General features: G+C 44.2%; 1 protein-coding gene across 7 annotated transcripts in view; it reads right to left on the bottom strand.

The window, feature by feature from the left end:
* LOC141091515 (nectin-1-like) overlaps positions 1-17,473 on the bottom strand; it is a 154,438-nt gene that overhangs the window by 30,755 nt on the left and 106,210 nt on the right. For 6 of the 7 annotated variants that reach the window (XR_012232531.1, XM_073577145.1, XM_073577143.1 and 3 more), the window contains 2 exons: positions 16,995-17,100; positions 424-569 (listed from right to left, as the gene is read on the bottom strand). Coding sequence is in view for 6 of the 7 variants with exons in the window: in XM_073577145.1 (XP_073433246.1) it covers positions 424-569; positions 16,995-17,100 (252 nt within the window). In the remaining variant the exon portion in view is untranslated. The remainder of the gene's footprint in view (positions 1-423; positions 570-16,994; positions 17,101-17,473) is intronic. The other variant, XM_073577148.1, reaches the window with a different exon arrangement.

Genomic DNA, 17,473 nt, shown 5'->3' with positions numbered 1-17,473 from the left:
TTAATGGGTCTTCCGCTACTTGGAAATCTTATAAAATGCTGTTTTATCCTGAGTATAGTCAACTTCTGCATTGACTTTGTTCTAGCACTGTCAGCACCGTATCGCCCACTGCCTGTGTGACATTATGAGAGCTGCAGACAATCCGCAGGCAGTAATAGGATGCAGTGCTCAAACCTCAAACCCAGAGATTCTGATTTTGTCACAGGGAAATGTAAGTGAAGAAGCCTTTTAGTCACTGATTGCCTGCAGCGCTCACATGACAATATGTCACATTTGCGTTGGCAGACCCAGCGTCAGCATGGCTGGAATGGTTGTGTTGTGGGATAGGAGTCTAAGATTTTTTTAATTTCACTTAGGGGAACAACATTTCAGAAGGAGTAATCCAAGTAGTGGACAACGCCTTTAACTTCGCTCAGTTCTTACCTTTTGATGTGTACTTGTAAAAAAATCCTCGGTTAATGCCAAGTGCGTTTGATGCTTCACAAATGTACATTCCATCACCAGGCATGGCACTGAAGTTGAGAACCGCTGACGGCACGGAGAGAAAATCTTCACTCCGGTTGTCACTTCTGTAATAACAACACAGCAAAGCGTTAGTCACAGGGAATGTCTGCCGTATAGAATGTGAGTGACATTCATTAGGAATATTGTAAGAATCGATGCCACTTTTCTTGAACCCTAACCCTTCAGGCCAGATTTCTGCTCCTTTCGAGTGTCATTACGGCATCCCATTGTGATGTACAGGAAATCTTCCAGAAGTTATGTCTTCCGTGAGTTTTAGGTGGTTCTTGGGGTTTTCAAGTAATTCAGGAGTTTGGAAGTTTTCCTCTTGATTGCACAATAGTGGACAAGTATTGTATAGTGTTACTATGCTGCCCTATCTTGCCCTCCAGCAGAGCGAGGGAGCAGCAACCTACGATAAAAGCTGCAATGATAATGAGAAGACTCCGCTCATTTTGACTCAATCTATACAGCAAAGCTGAAATGCGAGCAGCAGAAAGCAGGAAATGTCAGCCTTGAAAATAAGTCTAGTTACCAACGTAATAACTAAAATATTAAGAGTTAGTGGTCAAATTAGGATAAGTCTCCAAACAAGGGGAAAAAAACGTGTTTATAATACTGTAAATATCGGATCTGCCATCATCAGAGGAAGACATGGTCGCTGCGTCATTGGACACGGGACAGTGAGTTTTGCAGTCAACAAGCAGAAAGTGTTTTCGTTGTTAAGTTTGATGCTCCGGTGCATGACGAGATGTTCGCACTTCTGTGACCTCGCTCTTATCTTGACTTGGCTGATTTGTACTTTATTCTAGAGATTATATTTTTTTTATGTTTGGCCAAAAAAAAAAAAAAAAAAGAAGTAGACATCCCAGATTCAAGCGGGAAAGTCAAATATTCCACATAGCCAGGAGTTTATTTCTTTCATGGGACACAGGTGGCTCAGTGGCTGATGCTGTTCTCCTGCAGAACTGGAGTTCGAATTCTGGCAGAAGCAAAATCTGCAAGAAGTTTGTGCCGTTTGTGCTCTGCAGCTTTCCTGGGTTTCCTTCAGGTTCTCCAGTTTCGCCCAAAACCCCAAAAATATAGTAACAGAGTAATTGACATCTTAAGAAGCAGACCCAAGTGTGTCCATTCTAAATAGGTAAAGGAGAAGGGGACTATAGTGTCTAATACTGTTTATGGGGGAACACTGAGCTTGCAATTTATAGGGGCACACTGTTCTGACACTGTTTATGGGGGGGCACACTTGTTGTACTGTTTATGGGAAAACGCTGTTCTGGCACTGTTTATCCGACACACTATGGCTGGAAATGTTAATGGGGCATGTGATGACACAGCATTTATCCTTAATTATCCAGATGTCTATTTTCCTTAAGTCAGGATGCATAGACTGATATCTTTATGTTGGCTCTTCTTGAAGGTTGAATTGATATTTGCAAATTTAAGAATGGTTGTTATTTACCTTTTATATCAGCTCTAACAGTTTATTGTACTGTTATCTTTGCAAAACAGGGATGCAGGGTCACTGAACATTGTTGTTTGCTGATATGTTGATTACACATTGTACCAGGCCATGCAGTTTGTTGACTTGCAAACAATGAAGGATAAACTAAATAATCAAACAATGCGAGTAAATCTTATCAACCCTTTCGCTTGACATGTGAATAATAGCTTGAAGAACTATAAAAAGGGATATGCCTCTGTAACAAGATACATCCAGACATTTCAGGAGAAACAGAGATCCAGAGAACCAGAGACTCTACAAAACCACAGTCAGGAATACTCTACAGGATAGCGGCTGTCAGGAACCCCGCACTGCACTTGCTCACTGAGCCAGTGCGTGTGTCCTGAGTACAAAAACAGTGCTCAAAGATACCTGAGGAGCAGGGCAGCAGCAGTGACGATGCGTGCTTCAGAGTATCAGGACCTGAAGCACATGACTGCTTGGGGCGTGGCCTAAGCTCCACAGAGCTAGGAGCTGCAGGGAAACTCCTAGAAAGGTAACTACAGGACAATGTTACCAAGGGGCATAGACAGAGACAGAAACCAGATGAAGCCGGGGTCAAAGCACAAGATAGCAATACAGTACCAAAGGGTTAGACAGAATGGATAGTCAGGAAGTAGCAATAGATCAGAAAACCAGAGCGGGCAATAGACGGTACAATAGGGACAAACTGTAACGGAGTAACGATAGCCAAGCCAGGAGGTCAGAACCGGAGAAGACAACAGTACCAAAACGAGAGACGGAGTACAGAGTGAGGGAACATGCCGGGTCATACACGGGAAGCAAACAAGCAACGCAGAATACACGCACACCAGGGGTCAGACACATCAGAACAACAGTATAGCTGACAGAGAACCCTGGTAAAGAGTGAGTATAAATACCCCACCCAGATCCAGAAAGAGGCCACGAACATTTAACCCTGTGAGTGCAGGGCAAGAACCCTGTTCAAACCATGACAGCGGCCAGATCATGGCTCCATCATGACGGACAAAGAGCTGACATTCTACAGGATGCCAGCTTAGGGGACCACGGCCCCGGCTGAAAGAATACAGATCTGCGCCACTGACCATCACTGAACCCATGGATACGTTTGGGGAGGTCAGGATTTGAAAACGTGTCACCTGAGCCCCATTGATATGTTTGGGAAAGCCATGATTGGAACCCACCGGTCACCTGACTCCATGGAGGAGTTTGGAGAAGCCAGGATTGGGACGCACTACTCACTTGGCATTATACCTCAATGGACTGCCAGATTCTCAAGATTGTCATTACCTCCTCTCTGTGTGTGTGTGCCACAGGTGGGGTAGTCGACCCTGGAAGCTCTGAAGTCTCAACTGCTCCTATCCTGGCGAGTCAGCGGAAGGTTGAGCCTCGGTAATATGCACCATCTTGGGGTATTTTGCTGGGACTGTTCTATATGTTATTTGCCTGTTTTTGTGCTTTAATTAAGTATTGACACTCTGCTCTACCCTCACCCTCTGTTGTCTGAGTAGTATTATGCCCACGGTAAAAGGAGAGCGTGCTTTCAGCGGGATGAGCCATGGTCCATGTGGTTTCGGCTAGTGGAATAGAGCACCCGCTGACCCCCATGTCTCCACATGGCACACTGTGGTTTACACTGTTCATTGCGCACACTGTAATAATAATAATAATCTTTATTTTTATATAGCGCTAACAAATTCCGCAGCGCTTTACAGTTTCCACACATTAGCATCACTGTCCCCGAGGGGCTCACAATCTAAATTCCCTATCAGTATGTCTTTGGAATGTGGGAGGAAACCGGAGTACCCGGAGGAAACCCACGCAAACACGGGGAGAACATACAAACTCCTTGCAGATGTTGTCCTTGGTGGGACAACTGAGCCACCGTGCCGTCACACTGTGACTGGCATTGCTTATGTAGCACACTCTCTGGCACTGTTTGAGGGGTACACTATACCTGGCACTGTTTATGGGGGTACACCATGATTCTCACTGCTTATGGAGGGGCACTGCATCTAGCCCTGTTTAAGAGGCACACTAGGACTGACACTGCTTATAGGACACACTATGACTGACAGTTTATGGGGCACATTATGGGGCACATTGTGGCTTACATTGTTTATGGGGGCACACTGTAGTTGCTACAGTTTATGGGAGAACTCTCCAGGATTTTTTTGAGTATACATTGTATCTGACACTGTTTATGGGGGCACACCGTGATTGACACAGATCATGGAGGTACACTGTCTAGCACTGTTTATGGGAGAACACCGTGTCTAGCACTGTTCATATGAACACACAAAGCTGAATTTTAAGAAGTCTGGTTCTTTTATGCAGTCACTTCTTTATAGAAACAGGTCAACTAACAAAATATGAAGTTATGTAAAATTACACCAAATGAAAAAAATTGTAGATCCGCCATATTAGAGTGTATTTACCATAATTGTATAAAAAAAAAGCCTTGGAGCGCACATCCAAATCTTATACACTCATCTACTGCGGCTAAGTAAAAATTCACAAAACTGAAGACGAAGTTGTAAGCGAACATTATAATGTCAGAATCCCACTGCCACGTCACGGCCAACCTCTAACTTATCAGATGTAGAGCCGTGAAGTGACCAGCGCCACGTCGCTTCCGCACCGGTACAGGGAGCGATCCAGGTGCCCACAGCACCCGGCTAGAAGACAAAGCCTCCACGGCACCAGGTCGCACCACCCCACGGGCACAGAACCACAAGAACAACGGCCACCACATAGCACCACCACATTTATAGGAGCCATTTCTAACAGGTTTCGTAATGATTTAGATTTAAAAAAAAATTTTTATAAGTGTTGATTGGCAAACAAGTGATTACAAAAATATCAAGAATCTTGATAAACTCTTGGTGACTGATTCCAAACGGATCAAAGCAGTTCACCTGTGAGCAGCTGGTCATCAAGTTGCTCTTGTTCAAAGCATAATGTATTCTAATGCAATATTTTGTCGAGTAATTAAAAGTCCTATTTACTCACGGAAGAGTCGAGCATCTTCACACCCATAACGTTTTTTGGGGTGTCCCGAGTGCTGACGAAGCAACAGAGGAATATGTGGTGAATTTGAAGACCAAGGTAACTTTGTCAAGTCTCTTGCTGAGGGGTAAAGCCCATCAACGCCATGGGAATCCCATTACCAACTTTACTGTGCCACGTGCCATAGATTCCAATAGCCAGTGGGTATAAGTAGTGGAAATTGTGATCCATGAGGCCTGCAAAGCACAGGGTAATACAATCAGGATGGCATATATTGTACTCTATGGGTGTATACAGCAGTGGTTGATCAAGAAAGGAACATCACAACTGTTATCCATGTAGTCCATGCAGAATTAGATTGCTTAGTCTTTATCTGGTACAAGCATTATTAGGAGACACCCTGCACCCCCACCAATGCGCTATTTGAAGCTCCTGCGTCAGCTGGATCGATAGAGCCGAAACAGCACAGCTCCATACACCGTGTAGTGGACATCTTGGGTATTGCAGCTAACTTCAATGGGAGCTGAAGTTAGCGTATTTTTAGCCACTGAACCCCCAAATATCTATAAAAAACACTAGAAAAAAGGCAGAGATGCTTACCTGCCCAGGCCTCCAAGTAAATGCAGTATCAGGGGGCAGTGGTGGACCCAAATAAAGATGGCGGCAACATAGGTCCAGCAATACCGATGGAACAATCGCTCTCAACCCACCCACAAATATGTTGTCTGAAATTTGCAATTATTATATGGACAGCTAGGTTTACATGTACAGGAATAAAACAAGGATTCTGATCCTAAATCCTTATCAAATTAGGTTTTAAAAAAAAACTGCACGGAATAATTACCGGATGTCTGAGAATTGCAAATTACTCTTAGGGCGTATTCACACATCTTGTGGTGAAACTCTGAACGTGTCCTATTGTGATCCTATGTTGAGTATCAAAGTAAGGACCTACTCAGTGGGTCGGCGTACTGTCCGATAAAAAAAACTGGGCAACACATTCATATTGATGTGTGAATGCATCCTTATAGGTAAAGGACCTGCTCTTCCCTACCGTCCATATATTACCTGGGAGTCACTCATCACTGCAATGGAAATTTTATCTATGAAACTTTCCGATAAAGGAAATTATGGACTCGTCCCCCAGGTCCTCGCTGCATCTGTTCCTTTTGTGCTCAGGCTCTGCTGCGGCGGTGCAACGGGTAACAGATCCTTGTTCATCCTGGGAATCCATGCAAAGAGAAAAGGTCGCACTCATCGAGATTAAAGTTTCACTGATTTATTGACATATAATGAACATGTCAAGTCGGGGGAGTGACATAAGGAGTGCAAGAAAGGCTGACAACGGCCGTTTCGAACTGCTCGAGCGCTTCAACGGGACCCATTGACTGTTTCCAGGTCTGGCACCCGAGATTCCCAGCTGCTGGGCTTCTGTGTGCCGCACATCATTTGAAGTTACACGGTAACAGCAGTGCCGTCCGCTTTTTATCTTGAGTTTTGAGATCCTTGTTCATGCTCATATCCGGATGCTACTGGCGGCCCTGGATAACCTCACTAGGCCTCTTATTCACTATTTAGTGATCAAGGTGCAAAACCTTTCCTGGCTCCTGACTGTCTGCTATTGTACATTTTGATATATTGATATAATTCCTAATCTCATCCTTTCCCAGTCTGGCTGTTATGTGCAGCAGTCCAATAGACAATGAATGAAGAAGACATCAAGCATATGAACCTTGGTATCCATTCAGCAAAGGCCTGCAGAGCTTAGCGCTTTGGGTTGTAAAGCCCTAATCTGGGCATTGCAGAGGGTCCCAATGGACCCCAGTGATCAGTAAGGTTTTCATTTCCCCATGGATGGTGGATAACTTGCTTTTTTCTATTTTTTAGAACAACCCTTTAAATGAATGCCAGTCATTTATGGACAAAAATTTAGTTCCTGACCTTGCTTCTGTCTCAGAACCGAGTCCAGCTATGCCTAGTCCGTTTTCAAATGTAAATGGAACTGGAAGTGCCCCTTATGACTGAATCATGGGTTTCAACAGAGCGTATCAAGGCATACCCAATATATAGTCTAAGACTGAGCTCCAACCTTCCCATGATAACCCAGTGCCATGCTTGAGGTACAGCCATGAAACACATGCTCGTCTCGCATGTACAGCCCAATATTCACTTGTTTCTTTGGCATTAAGTTGTTTCGATCTTCAAGGATTAAGACTTTCCCTTATTAAGGGCAAAGGATCAGGTTGTTGCCTCCACCATGTACTGTATCCAAGCATCGGAATTAAGAAGCGGTGGCATTTTTAGTTCCCCATGTCCATCAAGATCCATAGTAACCCAGTAGCTTCCTTAGAGCGACTCAATGTCCATGAACTATGACACGGGCTACTAATGTCACCACTATTTCAGACATCTGCCTGAAGAAGTCGTCTTCTAGACCTTCCTCAATGGAAGTGTCTTAAAGGACGCAGACTCTAGATTTCTTTTGCTCATTATTACAAATTGTGATCTAAAAAAATATTTCCAACAAATGCCTAAAAAAAAAAAAGTAGGTAATTTTCTGATGATACATTCACATTACTGGCAAAAATGATCGGTAACACATCTGCTGTGTGAGGTTTATAATTCTGCCCTACCCTGAGGATTAAGCGCCTGCACCCCCCGCACCCTATTAGTAAACATACACCCCTCGTTCTACCGGTATCGAGTAAACAATGCCTTTCCATTCATCTTTATATTGTTTCACTCACTCATGGGAGAGGTCGAGACTAGTTATTTAAGAAAAATAAAACTCATAAGAAAAGAAATACACCGCGCTATACTGGGGAATGAAAAAATATTATAACTGAGTACTCACTTGCTGGTGGATGTATAGCAGTATCCTGATGAAGAGAGTAGCTATCTCTCGAAACATGTCGGTATTGTGCTGCCTTTGAGCCACAGTCTTACCCCCAGTGTGACGTTACGCTAGCCTTTTTTTTTTCCCTCTGAAACACACTAACGGGCTCATCCCCATTTAACCCTATATTATCTACTCAGCAGTTTTGGCATTCAAATGAAAGGCAATATACATCTATGACAAGGTGAATAGTCTCAGGATACTGCTATACATCCACCACCACGTGATTTTTTCACACACCAGCAAGTGAGCACTCGGTTATATTATTTTTCCATTCCCCAGCATAGCGCGGTGTATTTCTTTTCTTATCAGCTTTAGCTCTTTTAAACAGGCACCAGCACAGAGCCTGTTATTCACCAGCTGCATCTGGGAATAGTGGACCTTCCTTCTCTGTCCAAGTGGACTGGCGCCAGTTTGTTAATCATAAAAATAAAACTCCTATGTTAGGCATGTGGCGCTACTGATGTAATAGCCGCTAATGTGTTATGACAACTTGCTTAAGAAAGCTGCCGCTGTGATGATCATTCATGATTTGAAAGCAAACATGTCTGCGTTATGCAAACTATGGATGGTTCATTTTGCATTAAAGCTGAGCGTTTTCCGGTCCGGGGTCAGTAACAAGAGAGCTCATAATAGACAAAAGAAAAAGACAAAAGCATAGTCAGGTACCAGTCTGAAGTCAGAGAATTAGGAATGTAGCAGATCAAGACAAAGGGGTAAGTCAAATGGATGTCAAAAAAGTAAATCCAAGGTCAGCAATGGAGATCACAATACAACTCAGAGTAGAGAGCAAACACACACACCACTTGAGCAAAGCCACAATTGGGAAAGGTCTGACAATTGTTAAGAGTGCTAAATAGCTCTGTAACATCCAGAATAGATGACACCTGGAGGAAATCAAAGACCCAACCAGACAGGACGGATGAGCTGTCAATCACAATACTCACACCTCTGCCTCAGACTGGGCGGTAGAGCTGTGACTCATAACATCCCTAGGACACCATGAAAGGTGGAATCATGACAGTACACCCTCTTCTACAGGGGCCACCAGCCCCCATGATTCCTAGGAAACCTATGATGGAAGGCCCTGACCAGATGATCGGCCTACACGGCTCAAGCTGACACCCAGGATCTCTCCTCTGGTCCATATCACCTCCAGTGAATGAGAAACAGTAGGGAATTATGGACTTTCCGTGAATCAACATTCTTGTGTACCTCGTACTCTAAACTGTCATTGACAGAAACCGGAGGAGGTGGGGATGAGAAGAACAAACCCGAAGGGACAAACTTCTTTAGCAATGATTTATAGAACACATTCGCAATGCAAAAAGCCCTTAGAGAAAGCCGGTTCCCCTAGCGAAACGCCCATCAGGGACAAATCCTCAATGATATTGGTCTCAGAAAGTATGGCACCAATTGTCTAGCTATCGCATGCTGTCCTCACCTCCGCTAGCTCTCTGACCGAGACGCGGAGACAGATATACAGGGAGTGCATGCGTACCAAGGTCTCTGTATACGAGACATGTGCAATGAAAAGAGATCAGCGTGGAACGGCAGCACACCTTGTTCCTAACTAAACACTCTCACCGAGAGCGGTGCAAATCCGCTTCAGTGTGTGCTAGCACAATTGACATAGTGCTCCGAGGCACAGTGCCGACGGCGGTCTCCGCGATCTAAGCTTAATAGCTGATCGGGGACCGCCGGCATTCATTACTACATACGGTGCTCTTGCTCACGGCACTTTTGTCCTTATTTTTGTAGCTCTGCTACAATAGTATGGCCTGTAATATCCATGTTCTCCTAAGATTACACCGACAAGTGAATTGGAGATCACCGGCAATTATGTAATCAACAGCTTTTACTTAGAACTGCAAACTATATGTCCCACAATGTGTTATACTGTTGCTGCAACCCACTAGCCCATATATTACAATGGGAAAATTATAATGATAGCAATTTAATTTTAGTGCACTTATAAATTGAAATCCAGCATAGTATTTAGGGTCATAAGCTGTGATACCATTTATGATATTTTTCTGAGACCTACCATTGGGGAATTAGTGGATCATGATGGTGTTTATAACGTAACAAATCACATCGATTGATATATGAATATTCTATTTAAATTTGACGAGTCTTATATATATATATATATATATATATATATATAATATATATATATACATATATACACATACACACTAGCTGAAGAGCCCGGCGCTGCCTGGGCATAGTAACTAACTGTGGTTAGTTATAGCAAATTATAATTATCCTCCATCCCATAGTCCCGTGCCCATATACCCGTCATACATATCCTCCATCCCATAGGCCGGTGCCCATACACCCATCATACATATCCTCCATCCCATAGTCCCGTGCCCATATACCAGTCATACATATCCTCCATCCCATAGTCGAGTGCCCATATACCCATCACACATCCTCCATCCCATAGTCCCATGCCCATACACCCATCATACATATCCTCCATCCCATAGTCCCGTGCCCATATACCCATCACACATCCTCCATCCCATAGTCCCATGCCCATATACCCATCACACATCCTCCATCCCATAGTCCCATGCCCATACACCCATCATACATATCCTCCATCCCATAGTCCAGTGCCCATATACCCATCACACATCCTCCATCCCATAGTCCCATGCCCATACACCCATCATACATATCCTCCATCCCATAGTCCCGTGCCCATATACCCATCACACATCCTCCATCCCATAGTCCCATGCCCATATACCCATCACACATCCTCCATCCCATAGTCCCATGCCCATATACCCATCATACATATTCGCCATCCCATAGTCGAGTGCCCATATACCCATCATACACATCCTCCATCCCATAGTCCCGTGCCCATATACCCATCACACATCCTCCATCCCATAGTCCAGTGCCCATATACCCATCATTCACATCCTCCATCCCATAGTCCCGTGCCCATATACCCATCACACATTCTTCATCTCATAGTCCCGTGCCCATATACCCATCATACATATCCTCCATCCCATAGTCCCGTGCCCATATACCCGTCATACATATCCTCCATCCCATAGTCGAGTGCCCATATACCCATCACACATCCGCCATCCCATAGTCCCGTGCCCATATACCCATCACACATCCTCCATCCCATAGTCCCGTGCCCATATACCCATCATACATATCCTCCATCCCATAGTCCAGTGCCCATATACCCATCACACATCCTCCATCCCATAGTCCCATGCCCATATACCCATCACACATCCTCCATCCCATAGTCCCATGCCCATATACCCATCATACATATTCGCCATCCCATAGTCGAGTGCCCATATACCCATCATACACATCCTCCATCCCATAGTCCCGTGCCCATATACCCATCACACATCCTCCATCCCATAGTCCAGTGCCCATATACCCATCATTCACATCCTCCATCCCATAGTCCCGTGCCCATATACCCATCACACATTCTTCATCTCATAGTCCCGTGCCCATATACCCATCATACATATCCTCCATCCCATAGTCCCGTGCCCATATACCCGTCATACATATCCTCCATCCCATAGTCGAGTGCCCATATACCCATCACACATCCTCCATCCCATAGTCCCGTGCCCATATACCCATCATACATATCATCCATCCCATAGTCCCATGCCTATATACGCATCATACATATCCTCCATCCCATAGGCCCGTGGCCATACACCCATCATACATATCCTCCATCCCATAGTCGAGTGCCCATATACCCATCACACATCCTTCATCTCATAGTCTCGTGCCCATATACCCATCATACATATCCTCCATCCCATAGTCCTGTGCCCATATACCCGTCATACATATCCTCCATCCCATAGTCCAGTGCCCATATACCCATCATACACATCCTCCATCCCATAGTCCCGTGCCCATATACCCATCACACATCCTCCATCCCATAGTCCTGTGCCCATATACCCATCACACATCCTCCATCCCATAGTCCAGTGCCCATATACCCGTCACACATCCCCACACATCACACTTTCTAATACCCAATTGGTGGTGTACACCCTGTGAATATGTTCCATGAGTTTGGATCTTTGCTTTCCCAGTGCGAAAAGACGGAGGGAGTTTTGGTCTAAGGGCCCCGTTACATGCTTCAATGTCCCAGCGAGGCCACCAACGATCCGACGTGGATGGGATCGCTGGGACATAGTTAGTTGATCGCTGGTGAGCTGTCACATAGACAGACGCACGGCTCTTAGCTACCTGCTGTTTACCCTGGATATCAGCTCCCAGCGTCGCTGATCGTTGGTCTCTCGCTGTCACACGCAGCGATGTGTGCTGCCCAGCGGGAGACCAACGATAGAATTATGGCCCAGACCATTAGGCAACGATTAACGATCAGCCATCTGATCGTTGATCGTTGCTACATGTCACACGCAATGATGTTGTTTCGACATCGCTGCTACGTCACCAAACTGGGGCCTGTCTAACGGGGCCTTAAGGGCCACTGGATTAACTGCCTCCAAAATCTCATATGAGCCAATAAACTTAGGACCCAACTTCGCTGATGGCACTTACAAATCAATATTTTTTTTATGATATCCAAACCTTATAACCAACAGTACTTTGAATAAGGGACCCTCAGAATATTTCCTATCGGCCCTTCTTTGTGACAAAGCTGAGCAAATCCAATATTCTTTTGAATCTCCCTCCAGACATCTCCAAGTTTCTGTATGGAAACCTCTACTCCAGGACACCCAGACATCATAGTAGAGAATTGACCAAAATGGGAATTAAAACCATAATTACAAAAAAAAAAGTGAAGCTCCAGTACACTAGCTAACCTGACTGTTAAAGGAGAACTCGGCAAGAGTTAAAAATGAGGACCAGTCCTTCTGCTGCGCAGCATCGAAACACCTTAAAATGTGTTCCCACAACTGATTCGTTCTGTCCGATAGTTGGTTTCAGGGCGGTAAGCAGAGGAAAATGACAAATCAATCCCCAATTTCTTATGAAACTCTCTCCAGAACATCAAACAAATTGCACCCCTTACCCGATACAATGTTCAAAGGGATTCCAATTACTATCACCACATGATTGATAAAAAAAATCTGGAAAGTGTTTCAGCATTCAGTATGACAGACATTAGCGTGTGTGCAAACATCACAAGCGGATACAAAATCTTTAATATCACTAAGCATGGATGACCACCAAAAGAGTCTAGCAGTGGCTTTCTGTATAGCTGTGACCACAGGATGACCACTCAAGATGGAATCATGAAACTCCTGCAACAAACATAATCTTAGATACACAGGCATAAATAATCTGGACCCTGGAGTAGCGGAAGGAGCCAATGACTGAACTTCACGAATCTCTGCTTCCAACTCAGAGGATAACATAGAAACCACAATACCCTGACGAAGAATGGAGGATGGAGGTTCTGGGGGAGGAACTGAATCAAGGCTGAGTCAGTCTTAACATTCTTAGACCCCGATCTGAACGTGATAGCAAAATTGAATCTAGAGAAAAAAAATAAGGACCATGTGGCCGATCTTAGAGATAAACGTTTAGCAGGTTCAATAAAAGCTACATTTTTTTGACCGTCATAACAGTGACCTGATGATTAGCTTCCTCCAAAAAAGTCTCCATAAAAATGCACATGGCCTCAAGATGATCAGAGTTTTGGGACCTTGAGACAAAACAGCCCCTAACGTGACCTCTGAAGTATCCACCTCCACAAATGAATGGTTTCTGGAGATCGGGTTAGATTAAAACTGGAGCCGACACTCTTTCAGTTTACTAAAGGCTTTAATAGCATCAGGTGGACAAACTTTAAGATCCGTCCCCTTACGTGTGAGATCAGTAAGAGGTTTCAAGGAAACGTTGTAATGCTTTAAAGTCAGAAGGTTGACCCTAATCAATTTTTAACTGCACCTTCCCAGGATCCATCTTAAACCCTTCAGCAGACACAATGAACCCCAGGAACGATATTTCTTGAGCAGAAAAAGTATATTTCTCCAAATTAACAAACAAAGAATTTTCCCTGAGCTTTGTGCAAGACAAAATAGACTTGTTTATAGTGCAAAACCAGATGAGGCGAAAAAAAAAAAAAAAAATATCATGTAGGTATACCACAATAAACCTTCCAATAATATCAGGAAATATTTCATTCATAAAGCTCTGAAACCCAGCAGGTGCATTGGATAACCCAAAAGGCATGACAAGATTTTCATATAAACCCTCAGATGATAAAAACAACTGTCTTCCACTCACCACCCTCCCAGATGCGTATCAAATTATAAGCTCTTCTAAGATCAAGTTTAGGAAACCATTTAGTCCCTGTAAACTGATTAGATAGGTCAGAGATGAGTGGAAGTATTCTTAACCGTAAATTTTGTTTAATTCACAGAAATAGAGGCAGGAACAGAGGCCGTCATCTTTCTCTTTAACAAAGAAAAACTCCTAGCAGCTACAGGCGAGGAAGAAGGACGGACATGACTTTAATTTACCGTATTTTATGGATTATAATAATCACTTTTTTCCCAAAAAAATTTGGGGGGGGGAATGGGGGTGCATCTTATAATGCGTAAAAACCTTATCAGGACCGTTTGCTGCAGGCCGCAGGTTGGGATGAGGGATGTCCGGTGCTGCGGGTGGGTCTGCCGACATTTTGTGAAAGGCCAAAGGGCCCGCAGTTCCATGGTGTCCCGTGCGGTGGACTCCGGGAAAATGGCCACCTGGGGGCGGCGCATGCACAGATGTAGATCTTGGCACCAAGATCTCGGGAGATGAGGTCTTTGGCATTAGGCATAAGATTTATAGAATAATCATGAGGACAATGGGGCACATCTCCGAAATCTTTCAGGTACCCAGGCAGACCCTCCAGACTAGCGGAGCAAATTTATACAGAACAAAGACAATCAGGGCACCACTTTAGAATATCCTTCTGACACCAATCGATAACAGGATTGTGAATGCGCAGCCATGGAAATCCCAATACCAGCCCAACAGGTAAATTATCCAAAACATAGCAGAAGATGGACTCAGAATGAAGTGTTCTCATTCTAAGGGCAGAGACACACTGCCGTATTTCTCGTGGGAGAATTGCAATGTAAAACTCGCACTGGCTGTTGGCTCTCCTGACCTGAGCTTGACAGCTGCATAGTAATCCATCACGCTGTCATGCTCAGTTCTGGAGAGGTGCCGGCCAGTCCGTGCGGTGCGATGCGAATATCGCAGGAGAAATACGTCAGTGTGACTCCAGCCTAAGTGTGAATTCCACCGTTGCCAGCTGAACAAAGTTCTGAAGTAACAGGGTCCTGTCAATGGTGACAAATTGAATGGGTCTCTCTAAACTAACTGCCCCTAATCCTAATTTAAGAACCAATCCTGAATAATGAAGTTGGCTGTAGACCCACAGTCAATGAAAGCAAAATCAGATAACCACAAGTTCTGGAAACATACTTCTACATTAAACAGCACTTTATCAAAGGATTTAAAAGGTACCTGGAAGTCAGGTTGACCTTCTCGACCATCATCCAGCCTTAAGTATTTTGCGCTGGCTTGCTTGTTTGAGGGCGTATTGTGCAGTCCCATAGAAAATGCCTGGCACAACCACAGTAAAAGCAAAGTCCGAGATCGCGCCGATGTCTCATCTGAACGACCCAAGCACTGGCAGCTCCAAATTCCATCAGTTCCACCTCAAGTAAGTGGACAGGTTCGGGGGGAGTGACCCGAACTCTCTTGTCGCATATCACGCCTCTCTTGAATTCTGTGATCCAACCGAATAGCTTGGGTCATGGCCTCTTCCAAAGAACAAGGTGCAGTAAGGAGAGCTAGAGAGTCCTTGAGAGTGTCTGAGAGGCATCTGTGGAACTGGCACCTGAGAGAATCCTCATTCACAGCACTTCTCTGGACCATTGGTGGAACTCTGTACAGTAAGGGGTGCGGGACCATGTCAGAGTCATAAGCATTGCCTCCGCAACCTGGATCCTATCAGGTTCGTCATAGTTAAACCCTAACATGACAAAAAAAAGTGTTAACCGAAGACCGTTCTGGGACTTGTAGGGACAAAGAGAATGCCAAAGTCTGAGGAACTCCTTGCAGTAGTGACATGATTATTCCCACCCTCTGTGACTCAGTCTCTGAAGATCACGCTAAAAAATAATTTACACCCTGAACTGATATTTCTCCCGTGAAAATGTATCTGGGAGAGCAACTACTGTTTCAAAAGCAACTGTACATCAGAAGGTACCGCCGTTATAGCTACTGTTGACAGTGGAGGACTCTGTGTAGCACTCATCATGCTAGAAAACTCACCCTACAGTAGACTGTGATGCTTCTAATTTCTGGTGCTCCCTGGCCAGATCCTCAATCGTCTGGCTCAGATTCGTCACCTAATCGCAAAGTATGTGAATTGGTACCGTACTCGTAGGAAAAAGGAAAAATAAGGGATTTGGGCAAATTGTAATGTGACGCTAGTCACTACTTTATGTGATGCTAGTCACTACTCACAGACTTACCTTGAGACAGGATAGTCAAGAGGTCTGGGGTCAGTATCAAGAGGACCAACAATAGACATATCGAAAAGACAAAAGTTTAGTCAGGTAACAGTCCGAGGTCAGAGTATCATGAATGTAGCAGATCAAGACAAAGGGGAAAGTCAAATGGATGGTCAGAAAAGTAAATCCAAGGTCGGCAACGGAGATCAGAATACAACTCAGAGTACATTGCAAACACACACACCACTTGAGCAAAGCTACAATTGGCAATGGTCTAACAATTGTCACAGTGCTAAATCATCCAGAATAGATGACACCTGGAGGAGATCAAAGACCTAACCAGATAGGACGGCTGAGATGTCAGTCACAATACTCACACCTCTGCCTCAGATTGGGTGGTAGGGCTGTCACCCACAATCCTGACAACTGAGCAGGCCCTCGATCCCCTAGGGAGGAAGAGCTGTCATTCACAGTGACCCTAGGACACCGTGAATGGAGGAATCAGGACAGCACAAGCCATCATTTTTGTTGGATAACTGTTAAGGGTGTAATGTGATTGGGGTTTTGTCATCCTTCTACTAACCTCTTCCAAATGAATTCTGCTCTTGGGTTGGCATCAGATTTACATAAAAGGTGCTGAACTTCTTGGTCATTTTTGAAGACCTCAATGTGGACCATCTGTGGAGGAACTAGATGTCAAAAATAACAATTAGGCGATTGCAATTATTTATTTTATCATTATGCTTGATGTAAGTACATATCCACTTAGTGGCCACGTGGTACTTAAATACTACACTGTACAAATGAAAAACCTTTCCAAAAACATTTTCTTCCAAATTACTCTGCTCCTTCCCCTTACATGGAGCTGCTAAGTTTAATTGTATTTTATAAAAAATATCAGCATGTATGTGTATAGCGAGCCTTACTAGACATATGTACAGACATTTTTAAAAAAGGAGATGGATTTTTACCCGATTAACGAAACGTCCTTACCTTACAGAATTACAAATAGTACATATGACCCCATTTGTCACTTTAAGAACAATTATACGGTAGATCTAA

Source organism: Dendrobates tinctorius, unplaced genomic scaffold (assembly GCF_039654945.1).
Source record: "Dendrobates tinctorius isolate UK_male_01 unplaced genomic scaffold, ASM3965494v1 ptg000054l, whole genome shotgun sequence".
In the NCBI taxonomy this organism is placed as follows: Eukaryota; Metazoa; Chordata; class Amphibia; order Anura; family Dendrobatidae; genus Dendrobates; species Dendrobates tinctorius.
This window is presented reverse-complemented; position numbering and strand designations above follow the sequence as displayed.